The sequence below is a fragment of the Clarias gariepinus genome, chromosome 12 (assembly GCF_024256425.1).
Source record: "Clarias gariepinus isolate MV-2021 ecotype Netherlands chromosome 12, CGAR_prim_01v2, whole genome shotgun sequence".
Lineage (NCBI taxonomy): Eukaryota > Metazoa > Chordata > Actinopteri > Siluriformes > Clariidae > Clarias > Clarias gariepinus.
Window position 1 is genome coordinate 7,065,701 of NC_071111.1, and position 27,774 is coordinate 7,093,474.

Here is a 27,774-nt window from a genome sequence, read left to right on the forward strand (position 1 = left end):
TATGTATGTATAATGTAAAGTATGTATAATGTAAAGTATGTATAATGTAAAGTAAGGGACAATGACACATTGTATGTATTATTATAAATAAAACGATTAATATTATTTGACGTTTAGTTAGTTTACATTAAGTTTACAAAGAGTTAACTTTTGCTTTACCTATGGTAACATAAAATTATAAAATTAAATATTAAATTATATGCAGTGTTATGTAAGCTAATAAAGGTGAATTAACATAAGTGCTATACTCACTAATTTTACTGCATACATAATATTAAAAAGAGATAACACCTACAGTACAAACCTTCATCTCTTTCTGTTTCTAAACTAACACCCTTGACCTTTTCTTCTTCTGTAGGTTAGTTAGCCAGTTTACTTAGTTAAAAGTTATATAGTTTAGAAAAAAATGCAGTATTATTCTAGAAAGTAGAAAATAAATAATTATACAAAAAAACTGACTTTAAAGGTGTGTACAAACTTTTGACTGGTACTGTAAATTGACCCTAGCTTGTTTATTAGGGATAAACTTAAAAATGTCAAATTCATAGCTGGACTTTATATCTTTCTGTATATCTTGCTGCTTTGTAACAATGTTTGTTGTTTAACATGCTATACAAATAAAATTAAACTGATGTATATCATGAAACACTTGCTAGTTTGCAAATGAACAATGTGTGCAGTTTTACAAGCTTTCTAACATTCTTGTATTACTTTCAAGGAATTATCAAGATTTGCTTAAAGATCTTATTTGAAGATCATTAAAACATGACTTGCACATGACTGAAGCTTACTAAAACTTTTATTCGCTCATGCTCAGAATTGCACCATTTTCAGGTTATGACCTCCTCCTATTGAAGGGTCACCATAATATAGCGGACCATTTAATCTGCACACAACTTGGCACAGGTTTTCATACCAGATGTCCTTCCTGATGAAACTCGCCATTTTATCCATGCTTAGGACCGGCAGTGCATCCAGTGGCTGGGGTTTGGGCATTGTGTGGGAACAGTACATGTCCATCTCATGTCTCTCAATTCTCTCTCAACTCTCTGCTTATTTTTTTTTTAATGTTGAAATGCATCACAGCTCACGAATGCAGCAAAACCAATGCTAGTTCAAAGCTTCTAACTGAAGAACATATCATAATTTTAATAAGTTTTATTATAGACAACCTTGTCCGTCTGGTAACAGTAATTTGCCCAAAATGAGTGAAAGTCTTGTTATTGCTCTCAAACTGTCCATTTTTTACCTGTGAAAAGTGCATGTGGTGAGTACCTATAAAGTATTAATCTACTTAAAAGTGCACCAGTGAACCATATTTTCTAATTAAGGCTGATTAATACACTTTATTTTTCAATTCCTAAAAAACTTCAATATAACATCATAAAATTATATCCAGGTTTCCCTGTACTGTTGGCAAGAAAGGATGTGCACTTGTGGCACCAGCACAGTAACAGGTTTTAGTATGTGCATATATATATATGCATGAAAGGGTTAATGTTATATATTATATGTATACTGTTTTTATCAATGAAATAATATATATATATATATATATATATATATATATATATATATATATATATATATATATATATATATACAATTTCATCATTTCATTGATAAAAACAGTATACATATAATAGCACGACATATATATATATATATATATATATATATATATATATATATATATATATATATATATATAATTATACATTACTGGGTTTTTTTATCAATGAAGTATTTAGGTGAGTGTGTGAGACTTGTGCCATCACCTGGTCACTTTGTTTACAAACATTAACCCTTTCATGCATATGTTTACAGTGATAGATGTTTTATTTAAGAAAATATTCAATGTAAATCAACTCAAAAACGTTTGTGCTCTCTCTCTCTCTCTCTGTTCATTTATCTTTATCTAGTTCTAGATAGACACTGGAACTTTGTAAACTCTTTAATACCAGCTTCTGTATAGGAATGTCAAGAATGTTGCTTTATCTATATAATTAAGGAAGTTAAACATATATATATATATATATATATATATATATATATATATATATATATATTAAAAAAACCATCTGGATTATTATTAGTATTTATTTATTTATTTATTCCTTGTAAATACTGTTTTGCTGCACTGTATTCCTACACAAGAACAGATCAGTTATCTTTATCGTCTTATTAAGGGAGACACAGACAACATATTTATATATACAAACCATATAGAGATTCTGGTGATGTTTTAAAAAATAATTTATTCACGAAGAGCCACGTAAAGCGTTCCAGAATGTCCTCGGATCAGATTTATACACTCACTCGACATGTCCGTGCTGTGCTTATTGCTAATACGTGAGGCCACAAAATAATGTTAATTAACACACACACACACAGGTAATAAATAAATAAATAAACAAACAAACAAACCGATAAGTAAATGAATAAGTAAAAAGGCCGTGGAGCGCGCAGGAGGTTCACCTCTTCCTGCCGATTTGCGCCATGAGGCGCGCGTTGTGCGCAGCTTTGGCGCGCAGGCTTTTGGCTCTGGCGATGTCGAAGAGCGCGTTCATCAGGTTGGTGGGCACGTCCAGGGACAGGGTCACCCTGCTGCGCCGGTCACTCCTCGCGCCGTGGCCGTACAGCTTGCTCCTGAGCAGGGTGTGGCTCAGAAACTTGTAGCTGGAGCCGGGTAAAGTCCGCCGCTCCCGGGACTCCTCCGACCGCGACTCGTCCTCGGGCGCGTTCACGACGCGCTCCCTGTCCAGCTCGCCGTCGTCGCAGAGCAAACCCGAGTCGTAGGCGTCGCGCAGGCAGAGGCTGGAGACCGGAGTGCAGAGCACGGCCAGTACGAGGAGGAGCGTCCTTAGCGGCTGCATCTTCCTTCTGCTCTCCTGTCGGGCACAAACACACACGTGTCGATCAGGAAATGATGCTATACAACACTGGAGATTCATCCACAAACCTGACCACGACCATAAAGACAAAATCGTATGATATACAAAAATACATTAAAACAATAAACTGCTCCGCTTTACCATCATGTCACTAAAGACAAAAACAATCTTAACTGAGGATTTCAAACCATAAACTACTGCTAACAAACTTTATAATGCACCACTTTAATTATGTACAGTCTGGTAGAGGCAAACTACAACACATCCTTCTGTCTGTCTGTCCTGAAGTTAAATAGAGACACGGCAAACTAGTTACTAATAAAATCATCATTATTATAAATGTACCTGCTTCTGCGGTTTGATAAGCCTCCAAAATCTGATCAGCTGAAGAATAAAACAAAAACAAGAAGAACAGAAGAAAGATCTGAAGGCGCTAAAGTCAGTGTCGCGCGCAGCACAAAGTTCCTTTTGGTTAATGCGCAGCGCGCGCTCCCTCCGCTCAACACTAAAGCAGATGGCGCACGGACGGAGAGTGCACGCGGCGGGGTGCCATTATTTAGCACAGCCCGATTACACCAGCAGTAACGTCACACACGTCCCAAATTGCTGTAAATATTCAAGCGCGGTGTCCAGGAATGTGCACAGTTCATGACGTAATGACGGAGTTAATGGAGTTTTACTATTTCCCCCTTCTTGCTTAGTCACATAATCAAGTCTGAGGTATCTATCTATCTATCTATCTATCTATCTATCTATCTATCTATTTACCTATCTACCTATTTTAATTTTATATATTAATTAAACTTTATTCATAGGATTGTTTTTATTTTTAATTTACAGTCTTAATTCTGTGCAATGCTTTTGATAACATGCTCAAATATATATATATATATATATATATATATATATATATATATATATATATATATGTATGTATATATATATATGGACATGTCACTCCATCATACACTGCATGGGCAAAAATCTCCATTGCCATTTCAGGAGGTTCAGATTATTGGGCTGCATGTACAATGACTGTATCTGGATTAAGAACACTTCAACACATTACGAAAGCCTGGAAGGATATTGTTGAGCCGTCAACTTCGTAGAAGAAATGTGGTCAAAAAACAATCATGAATGGAAATCACTTAAACACTTGATGAAGTTGCATGGTCAAAAATTAACAGTAAAAAACAGAAGCATTGGATTTGGACTAAACAGCTGTGTGTCCATAAGAAAATCACTTGTTAGTGAGACTCATCAGAAGATAAAAAGGCTTGGCTTTGTTAAAGAGCATAATGAATGGAGCAATGGAAGAAGGTCATGTGATCTGATGAGTCCAGATTGAGTCTATTCCAGAGTGATGGGCGTGTCAGGGTAAGAAGGGAAGCTCATGAAGTGATGCACCATCATGCATAGTGTCCACTGTACAAGCCTCTATAGACAGTGTTATGATCTGGAGTTGCTTCAGTTGCTCAGGTCTAGACTCAGCAACGTTATGTGGCAATAAAATGAAGTCTGCTGACCACCTGAATGTACTGAATGACCAGATTATTACATTTATGGAAGTTTTCGTCCCTGATGGCAAAGAAACTCCAGTGGTTTTGGAAGCATAAGGAATCAATCATGAACTGGCCACTACATTGTGTGCTGTTAACAAAGCTAAAGTTGACTGAATTAAATCTTAGAAAGCATGTCTTTTTTGCCAGGCAGTGTATATTTTTCCACGTGAGTAAGAAATATGTGAATATGTGCATTTAACAATGCTTTGGCATCAAATTGAACACGTGATAAGGGATATGTGATGAAAATTAAAATCACATGATAGAAATCCTTTCAGAAATTGTATAAAAATAAAATAAAATGCGCTATATGATAAAATAGGGGATTCAGAAGCAAAAACGATATACTAATAAAAACATAAAACACACAAACATGAAAAATCCACTGAATGTGAAAGATGTGTGAAGTGTCTCAGGTCAGTGAAGTAAAATATTTTGAATCAGAAGAGAATCAAGTGCAAAAAAAAAGCAGCTGAAAGAGACAAGATTAACCTAAACTACTCTGACTGTAAAACAACAAAATATAATGTTAACAGGGATTTAACAATAAATATATATATATATATATATATATATATAAAACATCATTATTATTATTTCCCCATTAAAAAAAACAAGTACTAGCTAAGATGTATTACATTAAGTATTAAAAGAATAAACTCTTTGGCTTGAAAGCATGTAAAAACTTTATTTAATTAATTTATTTTTATAACTTTATTATATTTTTTTTTAAACATTATCAGCTTTCCTGAAGCAACAGTCTCCATCTTTTTACAGCCTACATGAGTCACTAACCGATACCGTGAGCATGGTGACATTTTAGTTTGGGAAATTAATTTAACACATCAGTAACAACGTCAAAAACAAGTTTGCTAACCTTTCCTTCTTCATTAAAAATAGGAAGCAGACTGATGTCCATTTAGTAAACAGAGCCGGGGTCTATGATGGAAACATGGTTTTTGACAAAGGGTAAGTTTGCTGGATGAGCTTCGGGTGCAAGGGTAAGCCTTGTTTTACTTGTGTATAGTTGAAAATCAATGTTAATGCGTTAATATTATGGCTGATCAGGATATACAGTGATGTGAAAAAGTGTTTGCCCCCTTACTGATTTCTTATTTTTTTGCATGTTTGTCACACTTTAATGTTTCAGATCATCAAACAAATTTAAATATTAGTCAAAGATAACACAAGTAAACACATCATGCAGTTTTTAAATAAAGATTTTTAGTATTAAGGGGAAAACAAAATCCAAAACTACATAGCCCTGTGTAAAAAAGTGTTTGCCCCCTAAACCTAATAACTGGTTGTGCCACCCTTAGCAGCAACAACTGCAATCAAGTGTTTTTGAGAAACTTTCAATGAGTCTGTTACAGCGCTGTGGAGGAGTTTTGGTCCACTCATCTTTGCAGAATTGTTGTAATTCAGCCCCACTGGTGGGTTTTCGACCATGAACCGACTTTTTAAGGTCATGCCACAGCATCTCAATTGGATTCAGGTCAGGACTTTGACTCCAAAATCTTCATTTTGTTTAACTTTAGCCAAACAGATGGCCAGACATTTTTTTCAGGATATTTTGGTACACAGCAGAATTCATGGTTTCAATTATCACAGTAAATCTTTCAGGTCCTGATGCAGCAAAACAGACCCAGACCATTACACTACCACCACCACCACTGTTCTTTTTCTGAAATGCGGTATTACTTTTATGCCCACATAATGGGACACACATCTTCCAAAAAGTTCAACTATTGTTCCATCAGTCCACAGAGTTTTTTCCCAAAAGTCTTGCCGATCATCAAAATGTTTTCTGGCAAAACTGAGATGATCCTTTATGTTCTTTTTGCTCAGCAGTGGTTTTGATCTGGGAGGGAGGGGTTTAAACATTTTTTCACACAGGGCTATGTAGTTTTTGGATTTTGTTTTCCCTTAATAATAAAAAAAATCTTCATTTAAAAACTACATGATGTGTTTTCTTTTATTATCTTTGACTAATGTTTAAATTTGTTTAATTATCTGAAACATTAAAGTGTGACAAACATGCAAAAAAAAAAAAAAATCAAGAAGAGGACTTTTTCACACGACTGTACATAAAGGGTCCATGCAATTCCTGAGTGATCCCTCGGGACCTGTCTGACTCATCCTGGTGGCCTGCTTCTGGTTGAAGATCTCGTCACATGGATGACTTGTGTGGTCTGTTTGGGATGCGTGTGGTGACTGGGGACGTTTCCACTTTACCATGAAGAGGATTCGTGACTGCAGTCACTCGTACAGTCTATCTGAGCCTTTAATCACAAACTGGACTCCATATTAACTTAAACACATCTCCTGTTATACTGAACTTCCAGCCTCCTAACATACAGTATGATGCAGATCAATTCCTGCCATCCATTATCACCCAGATGAGGATGGGTTCCTTTCTGAGTCTGATTCCTCTCAACATTTCTTGCTATTGCTATCTCAGGGAGTTTTACCCTCAGCCCCGTTGCCTTTGGCTCGCTCATCAGGGACAATTTGATTCATACAGATTTTTCACATTTAATACACATTCCCATAATTTTCTTTTGTTTCTCTAAAGCTGCTTTGCAACAATGACAACTGCTTAAAGCGCCATACAAATAAAATTTCAAATAAATCATTGAATTAAACAGGCGAGACTGTTATTGTAAATAAAAAAAGCGATTGCGCCTCTGCCGAGTAAAAGAGGAAAAACCCTGTGTATGGACGTCCATGGATGTCTATTCACTTCTGTTCTATTATCATTCAGCAAAAACTAAAAAGTAACTGACGACCACAATACGTCATAACCACTGTGTCATTAATGTGTCCCGATATTTTGAAATTCCAATACATTTTCACATTCCTAGTATCGAATCATGTCCTCATTCAAATTTAGATTATTTTACTTTCAATCATTAAAAACCAATAAATGCTTCACATTTAATGACAGAAATTAGGAATAGTATATAAAAAGCACTTGTTAAGCGCAGTTTAATCGTTTAGAACCTCTAAGGTCTATTTGCTTTGTAGTCCATCAGCATGAACAGCAATTAAGGGGTTTTGTAATTAAAGCACATCCAAAAGAAGACTCGTTAGGTCAAAAGGCTGTTTTAATGATCACCCATGGGCATGGTGGTCCCTGTACGGTCACTCTACGGTCAAACAGTTCACAACTCTACAGCTCTCTCATTAAGATGTGTGGTGTCTACACACAAGACACGTTTTCATACATACACACAATGTAAAGGTTCCCATAAAAGGGTGAATTAACACTTTTTAAATCCTTCTGATGGCTGGATCGGGAAGCTGTCTCAAGTTTGTGAAGGACTTTTTAACCAGGAAACGTGGCAGGCACATCACAAACAACACCGATGTCTTATTACTTAATTAGAAATATCAAAGTGTTGTGGAGCAACTGAGAAATGAAAATTTATAAAAATCCACTGACAAAGGCACAACCAACCTTCATTTCCTCCACTTCTTCATCAGAAGTCAATCTCCGTCCTTGTAGGGCTGCTTTCAGGGGACCAAACAGGTGAAAGTCAAACGCAGCGAGATTAGGACTATAGGGAGGATGCTTTAACATCGACATCAATTTTTCAGCTGATGGTTGACTTTTGAACTTTTTCTCAGTCTGTGATTGTTTCTGTTCTGTACTCTGCTGTTTACTCTCAGGCTCGTAGTGAGAAATCTGTGTCTCGTTAGAGTATCGCTCCAAATTGTGTTTATGTAAATCTTCTGTTGAAGCTCACCCTCAAACCCCAAAAAACGAATCACAAATTACTGTGTGCTGCTCCAGATCACAAGCAGGGTGTCCGCTTTTGCTCGCATCGCAGTTACAAAGGAACTGATGTTACACATTCACACCTGCACAGCAGTGACCAGGAGACAGCAGGCTTGAATGGAAAGCACTGATAAGACAGTGTGACAGTGTGTCCAGTATAAAACTTTTTGCCTCTTTTGGGCGACTCTGTATATAAAATGCCTACCATCTGCACGCTTACCAAGGAAACTCTTTACTTCAGTATTTTGAGGGCTTAAACTGACAATTTGTGGTTGTATTGCAGCATTCAAAAAAGATTAACGGTGTGAAAAAATATATATTGTCAACTAGTGAGTGGACACCTCTGCCAGGAGGTTAAGAGTGATCTAAAGATTATAAAGCAGTTCTATATTGAGACCCTTCCTGAGTGAGTTATCTCACTCATCAAAAACTTCACCAAATATTACTAGTGGGGGCGCTGATGATTTTAAAATCAAAAAGATTTACACAATACAAGAAAAAAAAAAAAAATTATATCTCATATACAGTAGCTCCACGGTGTGTGATCACACTCTTTAAGTCCATACGCGTTCCAAATACATGCTAGTAGATGAACTAGTCTCTAAATTGAAATAAGTTTATGTATATGTGTATGATTCACCGCATTAAATCTGCAGTGTATCCTACTCAGACCCTGACCAAAATGTGATCCACAATGCGCACGGCCGATTGAGTTCTAAGGTCCAGGTCTTTCATCAGACTCGTTAAACGTAAGTGTTGTACTAAAACATAGGAGTGTGTGCTCTGACTCAAGCCCAAATGGCAAATATTATGCGGATTTGTCACTTTGTTGCAGGAATTTGACAAATGTTTTATTCTAGTTAGCAAACAAATTCCATACTATAGGATTAAGATTTGGTTATTTGTTACATGTAGCTTACAGCTTTTTTTTTTTTTTTTACATATTCCAGTTAGGAAGTTGAGGTCAGTATAGGATACAGCGCCCCCTGGAGCAGATAGGGAGCTTGGCTGATATCTTTCCCTCTCACCCTCTTCATCTATTTCTTGATTCCTCTTTCTGTCCACCCCTCTCTTTCTATTTTAGCCAAAACATGGTATCTGTGCTAAAAAGTGTCTCACCTGGGTGAAAGTGATTTTTTAGATCTGATCATATAACACCATTTTTCTTTATAACACGTAACTCTCTTTATCTCCTGATCCATGCTTTGTTTTTTTTGTAAATACGCAAACACATTTAATATTTGTGTCAGATAAAAAGAAACAAATTTGCTAAATACAGTTTCATGGCCTTTTATGTTTTAGTGTCCGGAACCTTTTTTGAATTCAAATCTTTCAACGATCTTAACTGTCAATCAGATTACACTTGGCCTGTTTAGATTTCACATGAAAAGACATAAACCTGAAAAAGTGTATTATTCTAAAATGCAAAGTTGTGAAGATATTGCAACATGAATTGGACGTGGTTACAGACACTACAGATTTTTTTTGGCGAACCCCTTATTGTACACAGAGTGCTTTAATTTAAGCAAAGGTTTTTACAGGTCATACTGTAGAAGCTTACATTAATTTTAGTTTCAATACTGATAAAGAAATATGAATAATTAGCATTTTAAATAATTACTGTTTGAAGCGAGACAATGTAATGCTGAAAAATGTTGGGGCTCATATAAAATCATCTCTCCAAAACTGATAAAGTTAGCAACTTGAATTTTTTAGGGAAGCGAATTGGTCACTTCCACGTCACATAACCTTCAGAAGTAGCTTCTTTTACACACACATTTTCTGTATTATATGTACAACATACATATCAGCACCGGTACTGTGTTTTGGCTGTTTGTATATGTATCTCTCACCATCTCTACATGTCTCTGTCTCTCTCCCTTGCTTTCTGTCTCTCGATTTCCCTGTACTCTCTCTCTCTCTCTCTCTCTCTCCCTCTCATGGCCATGTTTAGCTTTGGGAATCACCTAAAACACTTGGAGACTTTCTCGTCTTGTTGTGCCTTCATCTGGAGTGCTGGCCCACACTGCATTAACAAAACACACACGAGACAAGAAACAAAGAAAACACTGTAAAATATTCATATATTATAAATGAAGGTTAAAAGTTAGGATGGAATTCAAAATGTGTGCTTTATACCTCACAGAAGAACCTCAGGCTAGAAAAGTGTATAAACTAATGAGAGAAATTGGTAGGACATTGATGGGTGGGATATCCATAGTCCATTGGAACTTGCACACACACACACACAGACTAAAAATGTCCAGTTCTCTGAGGATTCTCTGTCTGGGCCCCAGGAGACTCTCTCCAGACACGACTCAACAAATTGAGTTGAAGCAAAGCCAATATGGCAGAGTTTATACACAGGCGTGAGAGGTCACGATGTAAACCCACGCATTTACACTCAAACACGTATATATACACACCCATGCATGCACACACACACAAGCACACGCACACTGAGCATCATAACTTTTCAACAATGTCTCTGTGAAGCCATTTTAATATGCTTAGAAATTGAAAAAAGAACTAGCTGAAGTGAAATCATTAAAAAAAAACACTAAAGTGTTTAGTGCAAAATGACCAGAACGTGTTAATAATCATGGCTGTGTGATTTAAAACACGTATAAATGTATTGAAAATGTGCAGTAAACATTTAGATAAGGACTTCTATGATCACATAGCAGAGGGAGTAATTGCATCCTGATGCCACAGTGCAATAAAATATGGCTCTTAATAAGCAGATATGATGTACAGTGTTCACAAATGAGAAGTTAAATACATTCAAAAAACTTTCAACTATAGAAAAACTAATCATGTACAGCAGTGACCATAAATTCACACTTTAAAAACAAAATAATAACTAACAAGTCATGAAAGTAACACAATATACAAAATGACATCATTAATCATGGGATTAAATGGCTCCTATAGTTGTGGCCCATCAGCAGGTGCTGTCATCAGGACCGAGGATCTGAGTAAATGAGACACACACACACACACACACACACGTTTTAACAAGGCAGAGTGATACTGCAGTAAATCTGCATACAGTGTTTGATATTCTGATTGCTCTGTATTAGTGTATTATTTGGGGGGTGATGCGTTACCCCTCCGCCCCGGGCTGCAGTAAGTCTGACAGTCGTGCTTCGTGCTGAATCGGTTTCCGTTTCCTCCACAGCCGCTGTAGACGAAGGGCCGACATGCTCCAGAGCTCGGGTGAAAGTACCAGAGCAACACGTATTCTGAGCAGTGGCCCTCGGACATCGGCTCAAGACATGAATCTGCACAGGAGGGCAACAATACATTGTGTCATTTGACCTATTTTGTACTAAAAAGTTAAAAAATAATCAATAGACGACTGTAGACAAATACATTTTCTAAAGAAAATGTGAGTGGTGCTTGCTGTGGCAAAACTCAGGCATCTGGACCTTTAATAATGACAGTCCATGGAGCTGCTCTAAAGAGTCCATGGAGGTGCTCACAGATCCGGAGAGACTTATTGGTTCCCTGAATAAAATGAGCCCACACCCCCATGTCTCTATGACAATTAGGTTTAGTTTCAAAGTTTCTATGGAAGTTACTTTAGCGGGAAATGCTGTGAGCACTTCCTGTTTCAGTGGAGGGTACCTTCACCATTATATGTCAATGGGGCAAATTTGGGCACCTCTTGCGCCCCAAGGGTAAAACTTTTACTTTCTAGTGGGGCGTGTTCCGACACAGCTTACAAGCCTCTTCAAATGTGATAAATTTAATATTTCATCAAAGTTTTTGCTTTGTGGTAGAATCCATCAATGCTAAGCCTATGGGATTTTTTAGGTGGTAAATTTACTGCCCACAATCATATACACCACAATCATACACACCACAATCATACACACCACAATCATATACTGTACACCACAATCATATACACCACTCACATGTAGTATGTTTACAATCAGTTTATCACTGTGTTTTTAAGAAACCTATTTACTAGAAGGCCTTCACCTGACCTAATGGATTGATATTATACCCATTATTTTAAATACCTGGTGCCACCTTGAGGGCATGTCTTCGATCTCTCTGAGTCTGCATCCACTTTTGGTTTTCAGCTTCTGTAAGGTAAAAATATTGATCATCAATATATTAATCATATGTGCAGTTGGTACAGCTGATGGTTCTATTTACTCAACTCAAGATTTAAACATTAGCAGTGGCCTTTTTACAGTCTAATATTGGAAAGGCCAGCATCTTAAATGCTAGTGAGTATGTGTGTGTATGTGACATTTTACACTGACAAAACTCGGACACCACTTATAATTCAATGGTTGTTTTAATTTTAAACCCAAGATATGTTTCTTAAGTCGTCTTTTAAAGATTGCCAGACACTCTAGAGGAGGTTTATTCCACCACCTAGGTGCCAGAACAGAAAATAGTCTTCCTCGATCCCTGAGAGATGGTGGGACTGCAGAGCAGTGTGGACAAATGATGGACAGAGGCAGGCCTGCTAGGTGTAAGCTGCAGTAGTCCAGTTTTGAAATATCAAGGGACTGAACAAGCCTGTGAAGAAAGAAATGGTCGAATTGTTGTAAAGAAGAAATCGACCATAGCGAGTAAAGTTGATAAAGTATGGGGAAAATGACAGTTGATTGTCCGAAGTTATCCCAAGATTGTGGGCAGTGGCTGAAGAAGTGATCTGATTGTTGTCCAGGGAGATCAGTGCTGCTCTAAAATGTAGAAAATAAATCACTAATCAAAAAAAGTGAGTCCAAACTATTGACTGGTACTGTATATATTCTTACTCTTTTAACAAATTTTGATTTCATTTATGATTTTGCCTTTTAAGCTGAATATCCTAAATAGCATTACTTAACAGCACAGAGATAAAACACTGCTAAGTCCTGTCTTAATGAAAGCCAGCATGTTAGTTTAAGGCTGATTTGCCACTGCCAGTCCTGAGGGCTGTTTATTCACTGATCCATGCAGAAACTTCTCGTTCACGCTCTATCACTGCTTCCTGTTTCCCTGGGACATTAATGGAAGAGCACAGCATGAACATTTTCTGGATGATTAGCCTAGACTTAAAGCTCCTGTAAATGTACTGTCAAAACTATATTTAGTCTCTGTGGTGAATTTAACATGAAGGAGAAAACCGCTAAATTTCTTTGATCTTTTTCAACTTTCCCTTTGCTGGTTTTTAAGGAGACTGAGGTCATAGTGGAAGTGTGTGACATCAATTGTAACATCACTGTGTTCAAATCAGAAAAAACACAATTTCTTTATAGCAGATACTCTTCTACATACATGGAATTACCTGTTTAGGTAACAGGTTTATGTTACCTGTTTAGTCACCTTCTCTGTGTTGAAAACTGATAAAAATCTTAGCATCCATGACAAAAAGAAAGAAAGAAATAAACACAATATTTTTTTTTTATCTGTCATCTCACTTTCTCCTATGTGGGAAGACAATAAAGCACATAATTTGATTAGGCCTATTTTTAAATGCAGTGGAGATATTTTTTCTAAAATTCAGGATATGTCTCATTTTCTCACATGTAAGGCACACTATAGCCCACATAATCTCATTCTTCTACATGTAGTGAAGATCATAGAGCACTGCATCTTATTTCTAACATGTAGATAACACTATAGGGCACTTCATCTTATAGTTAATGTGCCAGGAACACGATAGGACTCCTTATTTCTTACGTGTAGGAGAGAACGTACATTAGGGCATTTTATCCTATTTCTAGCATGTAAATGAGATTGTAGGGCACATCAACCCATTTGTGACATGCAAATGTCTTTTTAAAATCTTTTTCTGACTTGATTGGGAGCAATCAAGTCAGGCATTTCATCTGGCGTTTCATGTTTTTTCCAAAATGTAGGTGAGACTATTAGGCCATTCATCTTATAGGTACATGCAAGGGAGACTATAGGGGATTTTATTTTATAGCTACCATGCAGGGGAGACTATAGGGCACTTTTTTTTTTTTTAATAAGGGAAGATTATAAGGCACTTCATCTCACAGCTAACATACGGTAGAGACTATAGGGCACTTCATCTTTTTTTAAATTTAATGTAGAGGACTATATGGCACTGCATCTTATGGCTTACAATTAGGGCAGGCTATACAACACTTCATCTTTTTTTAAATAGAGGTGAGACTACAGGGCACTTCATCTTGTTATAAATAGAGGGGAGACTATAGGACACTTCAACTTATACAGTAGCTAACATGTCGGGGAGACTATTGGGCACTTCATCTTTTTTTAATGTAGGCAAAATTATAAGGCACTTCATTTCACAGCTAACATCTAGGGGAGACATGTAGGGCACTTCATCTTTTTTTTAAATGTAGGGAAGATTATAAGGCACTTCATCTTATAGCTTACATTTAGGAGAGACTATAGGGCACTTCATCTTTTTTTAAATGGAGGGGAGACTATAGGGCACTTTATCTCATAGCTAACATGCAGGGGAGACTATAGGGCACGTTGTCTTTTTTAATGTAGGGGAGATTATAAGGCACTTCATTTTATAGCTAACATGTAGGGGAGACTATAGGGCACTTCATTTTTTTTAAATGTAGGGGAGATTATAAGGCACTTCATCTTATAGCTTACATTTAGGAGAGACTATACGGCACTTCATCTTTTTTTAAATAGAGGGGAGACTATAGGGCACATTTATCTTGTTTTGAATAGAGGGGAGACTATAGGGCACTTCAACTTTTTTTAAGTAGGCGAGATCATAAGGCACTTTATCTTATAGCTAACATGTAGGGGAGACTATAGGGCACTTCATCTTTTTTTAAATGGAAAGGAGACTATAGGGCATTTTATCTTATACAGTAGCTAACATGTTGGGGAGATTATAGGGCACTTCATCTTTTTTTTAAATGGAAGGGAGACTATAGGGCACTATCTTATACAGTAGCTAACATGTTGGGGCACTTCATCTTATAGCTAACATGTAGGGGAGACTATAGGGCACTTCATTTTTTTTTTAAATGGAAGGGAAACTATAGGGCACTATCTTATACAGTAGCTAACATGTTGGGGAGACTATAGGGCACTTCATCTTATAGCTAACATGTAGGGGAGACTATAGGGCACTTCATCTTTTTTTAAATGTAGAGGAGATTATAAGGCACTTCATCTTATAGCTTACATTTAGGGGAGACTATACGGCACTTAATCTTTTTTTAAATAAAGGGGAGACTATAGGGCACTTCAACTTATACAGTAGCTAACATGTTGGGGAAACTATTGGGCACTTTAACTTTTTTTTTTAATGTAGGGGAGATTATAAGTCACTTCATTTTATAGCTAACATGTAGGGGAGACTGTAGGGCACTTCATCTTATACAGTAGCTAACATGTTGGGGAGACTATAGGGCACTTCATCTTAAAGCTAAAATGCAGGGGAGACTATAGGGCATTTTTATTTTCGTGACTTGGAGGGCACTCTGACTCTGGCAGGCACTTTATCATGGTTCCTTACATGTTTCTTTACATGTTTTTTTTTTTTTTGGGGGGGGGGGGATTTGGAGAGAATTAGCTCGGCCAACTCCCACAAACCTGCCACTGAGGCTGCCAAAGGTGAATACAATACTCTTAATTCACAGTGAAAGTCAAAAGAACAGATTGGCAGCATCCACCAGGGAACATCATTAACCAAGAAACTTTAAGCACAATATGTAATAGACTAGTGACAGCACAGGGGCAGAGACAGGACCAAGATGAAGCACAAAGGCATTCGCAGCTTCCTCTTTACTCTGATATGTGCCATACAATGGGAGGGACAATTTGTGACACCTAAATTAATAGGAATGTAATTTAAATCTTTATACTGGATGTCTCAAAGCTTCCTGAAAATGACGATAGTAAAAAGAAACTACAACCTAATAAAGAGGCTGTAAAGATTACACTACATGAAACATCTAATCATCACTTTATGAGTTTTAAGCCTTTAAAAAACCTCCAGCATTGTTTAGTTCACTGATTGTGAATGTGTTATGAATATCAAAAGCTTAAAATGACTTCCCTGATGATCAGAATGCTCACCTGTGATGTTATCATACACAAAGTTTAACTCGGTGTGTGAAACCACCGGTGAAGCAGTGGTTTGCTCCATGTGGATGAGAGGGGACTCCTCCGTTCCCTTGTCCTCTTTCAGGACACTCTCTTCTTCTTGATCTTTGGTGTTCATCACAGGAGGGTACACTTGATCTTTCCCTTGATCGAACAGAAGACAGAAATGTCATCACACACTGTATCATTTGTTCGATTCGCTGGATGTTCTTAGAACCTCATTCTCATTTCAGACTCTTTTAATGATGAAACATAAAAAAGTGTCACATGTTTCATGTGTGTTAATGAATTTTTTTTCTCTCGTTCTTTTAAGGTCGTTTGTGAATGACTCCTGAAGCCGGTTAGTTCAGCAGTCTGTTTCACTGAGAACACTGTGGAACATGACAGATGGTGGAACCCATGGGGTCCTCATACTACAACAGCAGGAGTTTTAGAGCAAATAACTGTATAGAGAAAAAACACATGGGGGAAAGAGTGCACATAATGAACCACCCACACATTGACCACACGGTAAGTGGCCAATTTATTAGGTATAGCTTTACTATAGAGGGGTACTGTACTATATGAGTGCAAAAGTTTGTATACTGTTTAAACAGAATGAACACAACAAGACATGATGTTCTGAGCTGTTAGTAGTTTGAGTGTTTGAGTGTTGTGTGTGGACCTTGGTATATAATTTATTAGACATGGCCAGTTTTAGACATGATTTTGTCCTCTTCTCAAAATAGATATAAGTAAATGTCATGCACATTGTGTAGAGTTATTTTAAGAGTTGCAAAGTTGTCCCATAAAATGAAGAATCCTTTTAGCCATGTTTTTTTTTAATAAATATATATAGCACCCCAAGTATTATATTTCTTATAAACAGATTTCCGTTGACTCACCACACTTTTCCACTACTTCTTTGGTCACCAGGTTCTTCACCTCTGTCACCTGTATGATTGATAAAAATGTTCCAATCAAATTTAAATCCTTTACACAGTCGCCAGCCATTATTAGAGACAGGGACTATAACTCACAGTCAGGCCCGGATCACCTTTCTCTCCTTTCTGTCCTTCCGGTCCCGCCTCGCCCTTGACAAAACATAAACACAGATTATAACATACATGTTTTAACTTTGTGTACTCTAGAACAGATCACAAGCTTATGGAATGCTTACATCCAGGCCTTTATGTCCAGGAATTCCTGGGAGACCTCTCTGACAAGTTTTGCTTCTGCCTCTCCTTCCCTTCTCTCCCTGAGGAAAGTGATTAAAACATGAGACTGAGTGAACAGATGTCTACAAGCTTCATTTGAATTCACCACTTTTCTTTATACTTAAAAAAAAAAAGGGGGATGGAACTGATAGTAGTGCTGGATCCTGAGGCGGAGCTAAGTTCTCACCAATATTTAAATCAAAATATTACTATTACATATATATATATATATATATATATAAATATATATTTAAATTAGATAAAAAAAAATTTTCCCAAAGAGACCTACTGGTGAGAAGCCCGACAACTTAAAACAAGAGAATATGTGTCTTTAAAATAATATATCCGGTACAACACCACATACAGCACCTGTAAACCATACTTCAACCCACAGTCGGAACACACACATTAAATTAAGCACTGTCATTACTTTCCTGGTTATTTTATCATTTCTATACATACAGTACAGTTGAGTTATGCATTCAGTTTTAGGCACACCAATACCTTAGGTCCTACTTCTCCTTTAGGTCCGACCGGACCGGGTCGGCCAGGAACTCCGGTGGGTCCCGGTGCACCTGGGGCTCCTTTAAAACCTGAGAATCCTGGAAAACCTGGAGGTCCCTGTAGATGAGCAGAAACTGTCAGGAGTTACACCAAAACCCTGATTTAAAGGCTTGTGTGTATAAAAATAATAAAAAGCACCTAAGACTAAATAAAAAAGTGTAACTAAAAATAAATACAACTTATAAAAAAAGGTTACAATTTTACTAAAACGGTGCTGTACTGTTGTGCAAAATATACTGTATATTTTTGTTTATTTCTATAGATGCATAATTTAAACAATTAAGGATGCTTGAGCTAAAGCGTCTAAAGCAGAGACTTGCACATGAGACAAGAAACAGTATCTGATTTTTCTAAAAGTGATATTTAAAAAAAATTATTAATTAAAATTAAAAACAGGCTATAAATAGTGATCAACAACAATAAAAACAAGTGCGGTTCTACCTAAAAGTGCAAATGCAGAGTGAAATCATTGAAAATAGAGAAAATTAGCAGTCATAATGTGAGATACTAGTTTGTACCTGACTGATGGCATTTTTGTGGCATTTAAAAAAGTTTTTATGAAACCTTATTATAAATAAATAAATAATAAAAAAAACTTGCATATTGCATTGATCTTTTTACCACTTTTGTCACTTAACTGCAGGCTCCAGTGATGAACCCTCTTCCAAAGTCACATTGATTCACATTTCTTCCTCATTTTCATCCAAAATCGTGGTCAGTACAAATAATAATGCTTGGTATTTTTAAACACACCACAGAACATGCAGGACGATCGTTTTTCTCAACTGAAGAAAAAAATTAATTAATTCATTCATTCTTTGGGAGCCTGGAGGCTATTCCAGGGGACTCTGAGGAATAGGCAGGGTACATCCTGAACGGGGTGCCAATCCATCGCAAGGAACACGCACACACATCCACTTACTCACTCACACACACACTCACACACACACACACTACAATACAGGCAATCTGAAAACAACAATTAGCCTAATCTGCATTTCTTCGGACCTTGAGACCTTTGGAAGGAAAACATGCAAACTCCACTACAACACTGTGTTCATGCAATTTTTTATCCAAGGTCTGTTTTATTCTGTCAGAAACTGGTAGTGTAGGAGGATGCAATAAAATAAATATGGTAAGAAGGTAAAGTCAAGATGAACAAATAGTAAAAAAATATATATATATATGTATTATTAATATGAGCTACGGATACAAGGAAAGAAACACACACAACAAACATCTACAGCCCAAGCCTAAAAAAACCCGAGAACATAGTGCTAACGAGGCATAACGAGGCGCAGGTGAGAGTGATTAGTGAGACATGTGCTGCTCCCTTTGCACCACCCCTACAGATACTGTATAATGTTAAAACTGGATTTAAAGTAGGTACGGATGCCAACATTATTCATTAACTGTTTAAGATCTAACTAAAGAACAGACCTTTAAAAAAAATCTAGTCTTAAACATCATTTCAAACCTGACCTTCTCGCCCCTTTTCCCTGGTTCACCATCAAGTCCATATAGACCTCCATCACCCTTTTCTCCCTAAACAATAAAAAACCATACACTTACACAATACACTTTAATGAACATGTTGACTTAATGCTATGATTTCTTTCCAAGATTCTGAAGACTCACTTTTCGTCCCGGCGGTCCGTTAAGTCCAGGAATGCCCGGGGCGCCGGGGTCTCCAATGCTGCCCTGTATTTAATATTAAACGGACACTACTCATTACATACATAACATAACATTATAAGATGTCAGGTGTGGAGAAACATAAATTAATATAAATGATTACCGGTTCGCCGTCTATTCCTGGGAGGCCCATCCTGCCTGGCATACCTCGAAAACCCTAAAGATGCGAAGAAACAAAAAAATATATTTATGCACTTCTGGAATATATACAAGACAAAGTTTATTGACTTTCTGCACATACAGTACTTTGCACAGTGAAGATAAAACTGAATCTAATCTAATGTACAACATATAAATAATAAGAAACCTGTTCTCCTTTGTTGCCTTTGTCTCCTTGTAATCCGAGCTCTCCGTGCTCACCCTGTATAAAAGAAAAGCTTTTACATTCTCATTTAAGTGGAGAACATCTTCTCCTCTAGTTTTCTTTACTCTACTGTTACATGCAGTATAATAAAATACAGAATCATTTCCCATGATGGAGGTATAAAGACAGACAGTCTATGCATCACCAAGTGAACTAATTAAAAAAAAAACATGGAACAAGTAGAGATGGCTCTGAACATAATGTCGTCCACATGAAGACACAAGAGGGCTTTAATAGACAAACTAATCATGGATGGAAATTTCATGGAACCTATTTTCATTATCATGTTTGTTAGAACTGTAACAGATTTTGAAAATAAGTCTTATGGGACTATAACTTTTAAAATGATCCTGCTGATGATTTCTGTATTCGGTATCTTGCCACAGGAAAAACGTCCATTCATTCAAACAGATGTTTAATTTTCCATTTAAAACAAGTGAGGGGATGCAAACTTTTGCACTGCATTCAGTTTCCTGAGGTCTTCATTGTCGTCTAACAACAGCAGAACCGCAGGGTCCAGTGATGAACCCTTTTCCAAAATAACTTTGATCTTTTCCAAAATCGAGGTCGGTCCAAAATGCATTACAAAACATGGATGATTGTTTATTGCTTAATTGTATTATCCAGCACATCTGTCTGAAGGCATCTGTATACTCATTACATTTCTCCACTCGTTTAATCAGTTGTTGCCTTTAATTTTGTCAATAGGGCCTAATTAGGTTTAATTAGATTAATGAGAGCTTAATAAAAGCCAAAAGTTAAAAAGACCTTCCAGACATTCCAAGTAGGAATTCAAAATATATATACCTTTATGCCACCTTAAACAACATGCTAAGTATTATTTTATTTACACTAAGGCAAGCTACAAAGCTTCCAACACGAGGATGATTCCCAAATCCCTCTCTATCTCCTGATCAAGGGCTCTACTTGGTGTGTGGAACAATGATTGTACATATAACAACATAATGTAGTGCACTAGCTTTCTATTTAATACTATTTTGGATTTAACTCCAGAACCCAAATGGTAATGGAGGGAGATGATATGCTAAAGCAGAACAAGTGGGAATCCAAATAGAAACTTATGATATTTACAGGACTGCACATCCCCTCCATGGCTTATTCTCTACACCTTTTGGCTACATAGTACAGGTAGGAATTTAAAATCACAGGAGTGCTGATATCCAGCACAACAGTACCACCTTGAGTGTGATATTGCTTAATTATAAGACCAGCTGTTTCAAAAACACCATATAAACACTTGATGATTTTTAGAGTTTTAAATGTTTAGATTTTTAGTTTTTAGAGGCACCTCGATTGGGTAAGGGTCAGCTATGTGGCAGGCCGATCCCATGACAACAATACTCATGTGTTCCTTTTTAAAAGATCTCCTTCACAGCTGTGGAGTCGCCTATTGCTGTAAAGACATCCCTGAGCTTCTGACTAGCGCTCTGTAAAACCCAAATCATCTTCTCCTGAAATACCCAGGGTATCTTATGTATCTTATGTTAAAGTGAGTTTTTATCCGTTAATGTTTCTTACCTCTTCACCCTTTTGTCCTCGCAGTCCCATGTCTCCCTTGTCGCCTTTTTCCCCCTGCAGCCCATTCTGTCCGTTACGACCCTATACCAGCCCAGGCATATAATGATGAACACTGCAGTTCGATATGCATGGAATATTTTTATTACCTCTTTGATCATGCATTATGATTTACCGCTTCTCCATTTGTGCCTGGTTCTCCTGCCTCTCCCTGTAAGTATAATGATACAAATGAAATGTTAGTTTTGGTTAAATATTATGACAAAGATTTATGCAAAGTTGTAAACCAGTGTGAGTGCATCCTGTTCAGTCAACAATATACTGTATGATGTTGAAGGAGGAAAAAAAAAAACTGAGAGCCATTTGTGTGTCAAGAGTGTTGAATTTAACCTTTTGTCCTACTGGTCCTCGTGCTCCAAAGGGCCCTACAATTCCTTTGATTCCAGCTTCTCCCTTTACACCCTGCATTATAGTAGCACAGGGACAGATCACTTAGTCATACTGGGAATTCTTCAAAACATGTCATTTAGGGTACCACAGAGTGAAATCTATTAATGCTGCATGTGCTTTATAAACTCTTTCTGGAATAGTATAGATCATCATTAAATACCTTTTACTGGTCTTAGTAATTTGGTTAGGAATAATCTGTTATCTCTGTGGTACTATACAAAACAAGACAAAAATATTTGTTGAGTCTGGTTCCTCTCAAGGTTTCTCCCTATTGCCATCTCTGGGAGTTTTTCCTTGCCACTGTCGACATCAACCTTGGCTTGCTCATCAGAGACTTTTTTTTTTAATTGAAAAAAAATTAATTTCTTTCATTTTTGTGAAGCTGCTTTGAGACAATGACCATTGGTAAAAGCGCTATATAAATAAAATTGAATTGAATTGAATTGAAAAATAACCATCCAGCTCACCTTGACCCCTGGAGGTCCATCCTCTCCTTTCTCCCCTTTATCACCATCAAATCCTGGAGACCCTCGTTCACCCTAATATGAAGGAAAATTGTAAAAAATAATCAAATGCTTAAATTGTTTTTACACCCCTTAAAACCCTGCAGTCCAGATGTTGTTGAATTCTCTATTCTGATTGGTCAGATGCTCCTGATACCGGTCTGATTGAGGGCCAGGTGCAATATTATTATTAAGATTTTAAGCTCTGGGTTACTAATCAGAAGGTTGGCAGTTCAAGTCCCAGCTGCACCAAGTACATTTAAGCAAAGCCTGTAACCATGCCTGCTCCAGGACCGCCATATCATGGCTGACCCTGCGCTCTGCCCCCTAACACGCTGGGCTATATGAAAGACAAGAAGTTCACTGTGCAGTAATGTATATGTGACCAATAAAGGCTTTGCTTAACTTGCATGGCGAAAACTCAAGATAATCTAAACCTAATATCATACATAAAAACATGATGTTTTTTAACAACAGAAATGTATAATCCTTGCTTTGGTGAAGTTTTCTGTAACAGTTGGAGTTAATGCTTTACAGCTGCGGTATTTGTCAAGTTATCTAAACAAAATTTGGGTGTGTTTTGTAATCAACCCTAAATAAGTGATTTTCTATTATGTAGAGCTATGACATCCATATCGAAAAATGTTCAGCTCAAATATGTTTTAAACGTGTACTGGGTAGCTCCTACAGTATATGGTGTCCTACAGTATATGGTGTCCTAGCTCCTTATGCTTGGACCCTAATTTATGTGACTGGACCCTTTTCTGATTATTTTCCCATAACAGCACACCAGCAGGTGCTTTATTCTGTACCATGCACTAGAAAGCCCAGATAAAACAGATTTCCCTAACATGCATACCGCTTCTCCTTTTGTTCCTTTATATCCACGTGGCCCAGGCATGGACAGAGGACTCCCCTGTGCACAGAGCAAACAGAAAGTGACGTTTAAAAAAATAAGCAGTCCAGGTGAAAGGTGATAATCATGATGTGATTTTTTAGGAATGTAGCTGGCTCTTACTTTTTCGCCTCGGTTGCCTTGTAACCCTTTATCACCCTAGTACAGATATTAAAAAAAAAAAAAAAAAAAAAAAAGAATGTTGATGATTGTCACAGTCTTAATATAAAACAAATTGCAAAGGATTGTAGAAAAAAAAGACAGAATCTGGTTGGATTATTTCATGCTAGCTATATATAGTGTACATCAGTTACAACTCAGGTAAGCTCTCGATCAGGTCAAGAAACCAAATGGAATTCAGGGCCCAGTTCTAGTCATGTTACACAATTACCTCATACAAGCCTATGATTGACAGCTAACAACTACCTGTATGTGATGGATAACACATGCTTTCTTAGAAATCTGTACATTAAATAACAATGTGAAACCACATACTGAATGTAGCTGATAATAAGTGTCCTTATCTCTATACATGGTCTCTTTTAAGACGCACACAAAAACAGGAACTGATGAGCCTTTAATTAACCCCTTAAAATAACAGAACAAAAATAATTCTTTTTTATTTCAATTTAAGTTTAACTTAAGGTCATTTTACCTTCTCTCCTTTTATGCCAGTAAAGCCTTTGGGACCCTTGGACAAGGAAAACATCCATAATATGTTGTGTTAGCATTAATCGTCTATAATAAAATTTAATTAAAATATTTTAGAAATTAAAGGTTTTAGAATTTAAGGAATTATAAAAAATGAATAGACATTCATGCTTTAATTAGAGAAACCAAAGTTTATAAATAAATGCCCCAACTTTTTACCATGGGTCCTGGTGGCCCTCGAACCCCCAGAGTGCCCTTGGGGCCCTAAAAAAAACAACTATGAATTAAAATGCACCTAAAATCAGTACAAAAGCATCTAACCCTGTGCCAAAGAATACTATTTCGCTTTTAATTAAAATTTTCTTTCCCCATCCCATCCCATGTTACCCTGCGGCCTGGAAGTCCGGCCATGCCTCTCTCTCCTGGCTCCCCTGGGATGCTGTCGCCCTGGTAACAGATAACAGATGACATAACTGACAGATAACTGACTTTTTAATACAAGAACATCTCACAGGCTGCAATCCACCTCACACTTTAAGGAGGATGAGGATGAGGAGGAAGGTCGGGGAAGCAAAGAAGACTTGAACATAGTAACAAAATGTTACATTGAAGAAGTTTTTACAGAGGTGCAAGCCATATGCTTGGACATACTTTTAGACGACCTTAGACACTTTTCCTTCTTTTAGAAGTTCGAGAAATCACCAGAGTAAAAAAGGAATACACTATATTGACAAATGTATTCGCTTGCCTGCCTTCACATGCGTGTGAACTTGAGTAACAGCCGGTTCTTAATTAATAGGGTTTAATATGATGTTGGCCCTGCCCCTTTAGCAGTTATAACAGCTTCAAGTCTTCTGTGAAGGCTTTCTGCAAGGTTTAGGAGTGTGTTAATGGGGATTTTTGACCATTCTTCCAGCAGCGTACTTGTGAGGTCAGACAGTGATGTTGGACAAGAAGAACTGGCTTGCAGTCTCTGCTCTAATTCATCCCAAAGGTGTTCTATAGGGTCAGGACTCTGTACAGGCCAGTCAAGTTCTTCCACACCAAATTCACTCATTCATTGAGACTTTGTGGACCTTGCTTTGTGCACTGGTGTTGCTCAAGTTCATATACATTTAAAGGCAGGCAAGCGAATACTTTTGGCAGTATAGTGTATGGTCAAATTTTTAAAAATGTATTTGCTGACAAAAAACAAAACAAAACACTGTAGCGGTTCTTAAGTCATTCACAAGAGGATTGCAGCAATTTGTAGATTGTTCTTAGACTTTGTAGGCAGTTCGTACCACTTAACAACAGATCGTAAAGTAAAGGTTCTAGGGTCTAAATTTCTTGTTTAGTGGGGACACTGATAGCAGTGTGCTTTCAATACTGGAGATCTGGAAAAAACTTAAATACATGGGTTAAGCAAATCTTCAAAAATGGCCCGAACACTAACTACTAAATGATATTCTTTATTAGTTATAACACTGCATATGGTGTTGCTGATTACGTCAGTATATCACAGACTTCAGTCTGGACAGAAAGCAACAAGTAGATGTAGAGTAACACATCTCATACCCCCTCCAAACTGCCACAACCTAAAAATATGGCGAAGAACCTTTTAGAATTGTAATTAAGGACAATTTCATGCACTCTAGCAAAACATTAAGGTGTCTGAGAAAGCCCCTTGAGTCTCAATTTCTTTACAAAACGAACATGTTTTTGGGCTAAACCTTAACAGAAGTCATAACGTCAATCAATGTCCCAAAATCATAAATAATGAATCAGAAAGTCTCAGAGACCACTTACAAGGAAAAGTCCCTCAAACCACCTGTAAAGTCTATATGGATGATTAATACTGTGGCGCTGCCTTGAAACTGGTATTCCAGGAGCTCTGGAATCCTTTAGCTTAATAATCTTCATAAAAGGAGTGTATTTTCTGTGATCCTTGCTACTTTTCATAAATGATGTCAATATATAAATAAAAATAAACGTCTTACCTTGTCGCCTTTTGGTCCTGGTGGACCCAAAGTCCCCTGTAAAAAAACAAAACTGTATATATATATATATATATTCTACATATAGTCTGTGTTATTTTCTCATGTAAAGTAATGTAATTTCTTATGTAAATATGTTTGTTACTATACTTCTTTTCCTGGAGGGCCAGGTGTACCAGGAGGGCCAGGTGAACCATTTTTTCCTCGCCTTCCTCTGTCACCCTACATATGATGAAAAATTACTCTTTAAAATACAGTAACTAGTTATTCAATTCAAAACATATTATTCCATTGTGACTATAATTACTTCTACAGTAAAATTAATATAAAAATATGTAGCTACAGAAGTGAGGAATGTAAGCCTTTTTTCTTCAGGACTAAATCTTTACCAGAATTAGGTTCAAGGCCAAGTAGGTTTTACACACAAGAGATCTGAAAACCTTGAAATAGACAACTGGATAATTGCACTGCTCACATATAAAGAAAATGAAGAGAAATAATAAAAAAATAGAAAAAGAGAAAAGACAGCACAGTGCTTCAGGATGGAGAGAGACAGAGTCTGGTCCAGCTGCTTTGTGTGGATCCTATCCTTTGACCATCCTGTTGACACCCCTCTCCTGGAAGGTGAGAGTACTGACAACTGAGTACTGACAGGGCCCCAGTTATAGTACTGTATGTCAGGGAAGTAGGACCTAGACAGCTGATGTAGATGGAAAGGTTCAGAGGGATGGTGTCATAACTGTCACGACTGGCCTTCAAATTGATAGAACACTTTATTGCAAAATGATTTCGACATTCCTCAAAAAAAAAAAAAAAAAAAACCATTTCAAACAGTAATAGAGTAGAAAGACCTCATCTTTGTAGTCAAAGAAGTGCACTGCATTGGCACCTAGCTCTATGGCCAGAAGCAAGGGCACCTTTTACAAAAACATCAAATTAAACCAGGAATGGGCTGAGAAAAGTGGGGAAAAAGTCCTCAGCAGGTCTTTCCTTGACGTTTAGAAGCTCTTCTCTTGTGTACAAAATTAAGTAACTAAAGCAACTGGACAGCCATCCACTGCGTCATCCAGGTCAAGCTGAATTAGGACACTTACCTCTTTACCTGGCTCCCCGGGGTTTCCTGCTTCACCTCTTTGACCTGGTGTTCCTGGGATCCCAGGGTTGCCCCGGATGCCCTGAATGCCCTGGGCTCCAGAAGGTCCCGGTTCTCCAGGCTCACCCTGGAGTTACAAGATAGAGCAGAAACCAGAATAAAAACAGCAGGGAAAAAAACCTGCACCATTGCTTGTCCACATCTGATTAATCTTATTAGGGAGTTGAAGTGAGTGTGTTATGGTTAAAAAAAATGAAAAGAAAAAAAAAGTGCTGGGCAGTGAGATGCAGGACCAGGGTTGGGAACTAGACCTTGAGTTTTAAGGAAAGATTGACCTGAAGAGTTTGAAGGTTTCCTATACTGCTGATGCACATGATCAAACTGATTGTAGATTTAATTTTCTCTTTCAATTTGTAATACGTTTTTATAAAGTAAGGTTGTTGTCGGTCTTTCGGCTACTCCCGGAAAGGGGCCGCCACAGCGGAATACCCAGTCCGCAGTACAACTTGGCACAGGTTTTACGCCGGATGCCCTT

General features: G+C 37.3%; 2 protein-coding genes across 3 annotated transcripts in view; both read right to left on the reverse strand.

The window, feature by feature from the left end:
• Positions 1-2,238: 2,238 nt before the first annotated feature.
• Positions 2,239-10,163, reverse strand: ucn3l (urocortin 3, like). 2 transcript variants are annotated; one of them, XM_053509046.1, is made up of 2 exons: positions 10,091-10,163; positions 2,239-2,891 (listed from the first exon to the last, which is right to left on the reverse strand). In XM_053509046.1, the coding sequence occupies exons 1-2, from the start codon at positions 10,091-10,093 to the stop codon at positions 2,475-2,477; spliced, it is 420 nt and encodes a 139-aa protein (XP_053365021.1). In that variant the 5' UTR covers positions 10,094-10,163; the 3' UTR covers positions 2,239-2,474. The 2 variants fall into 2 exon arrangements, with proteins under 2 accessions (XP_053365021.1, XP_053365022.1); XM_053509047.1 differs by lacking the exon at positions 10,091-10,163 and adding an exon at positions 3,240-3,359.
• A 197-nt stretch (positions 10,164-10,360) lies between these two features.
• col7a1l (collagen type VII alpha 1-like) overlaps positions 10,361-27,774 on the reverse strand; it is a 112,197-nt gene continuing 94,783 nt past the window's right edge. The window contains exons 86-109 of the mRNA XM_053508693.1: positions 27,241-27,366; positions 26,297-26,368; positions 26,150-26,185; positions 24,558-24,617; positions 24,390-24,434; positions 24,175-24,210; positions 23,643-23,678; positions 23,484-23,540; positions 22,589-22,660; positions 22,062-22,133; positions 21,847-21,882; positions 21,675-21,755; positions 20,079-20,132; positions 19,875-19,928; positions 19,715-19,777; positions 19,559-19,621; positions 18,017-18,133; positions 17,476-17,553; positions 17,336-17,389; positions 17,201-17,249; positions 16,290-16,460; positions 12,269-12,334; positions 11,348-11,521; positions 10,361-11,211 (exon numbers count right to left, since the gene is read on the reverse strand). Of these exons, the coding sequence (XP_053364668.1) occupies positions 11,198-11,211; positions 11,348-11,521; positions 12,269-12,334; positions 16,290-16,460; positions 17,201-17,249; positions 17,336-17,389; positions 17,476-17,553; positions 18,017-18,133; positions 19,559-19,621; positions 19,715-19,777; positions 19,875-19,928; positions 20,079-20,132; positions 21,675-21,755; positions 21,847-21,882; positions 22,062-22,133; positions 22,589-22,660; positions 23,484-23,540; positions 23,643-23,678; positions 24,175-24,210; positions 24,390-24,434; positions 24,558-24,617; positions 26,150-26,185; positions 26,297-26,368; positions 27,241-27,366 (1,686 nt within the window). The 3' untranslated portion in view covers positions 10,361-11,197. The remainder of the gene's footprint in view (positions 11,212-11,347; positions 11,522-12,268; positions 12,335-16,289; positions 16,461-17,200; positions 17,250-17,335; positions 17,390-17,475; positions 17,554-18,016; positions 18,134-19,558; positions 19,622-19,714; positions 19,778-19,874; positions 19,929-20,078; positions 20,133-21,674; positions 21,756-21,846; positions 21,883-22,061; positions 22,134-22,588; positions 22,661-23,483; positions 23,541-23,642; positions 23,679-24,174; positions 24,211-24,389; positions 24,435-24,557; positions 24,618-26,149; positions 26,186-26,296; positions 26,369-27,240; positions 27,367-27,774) is intronic.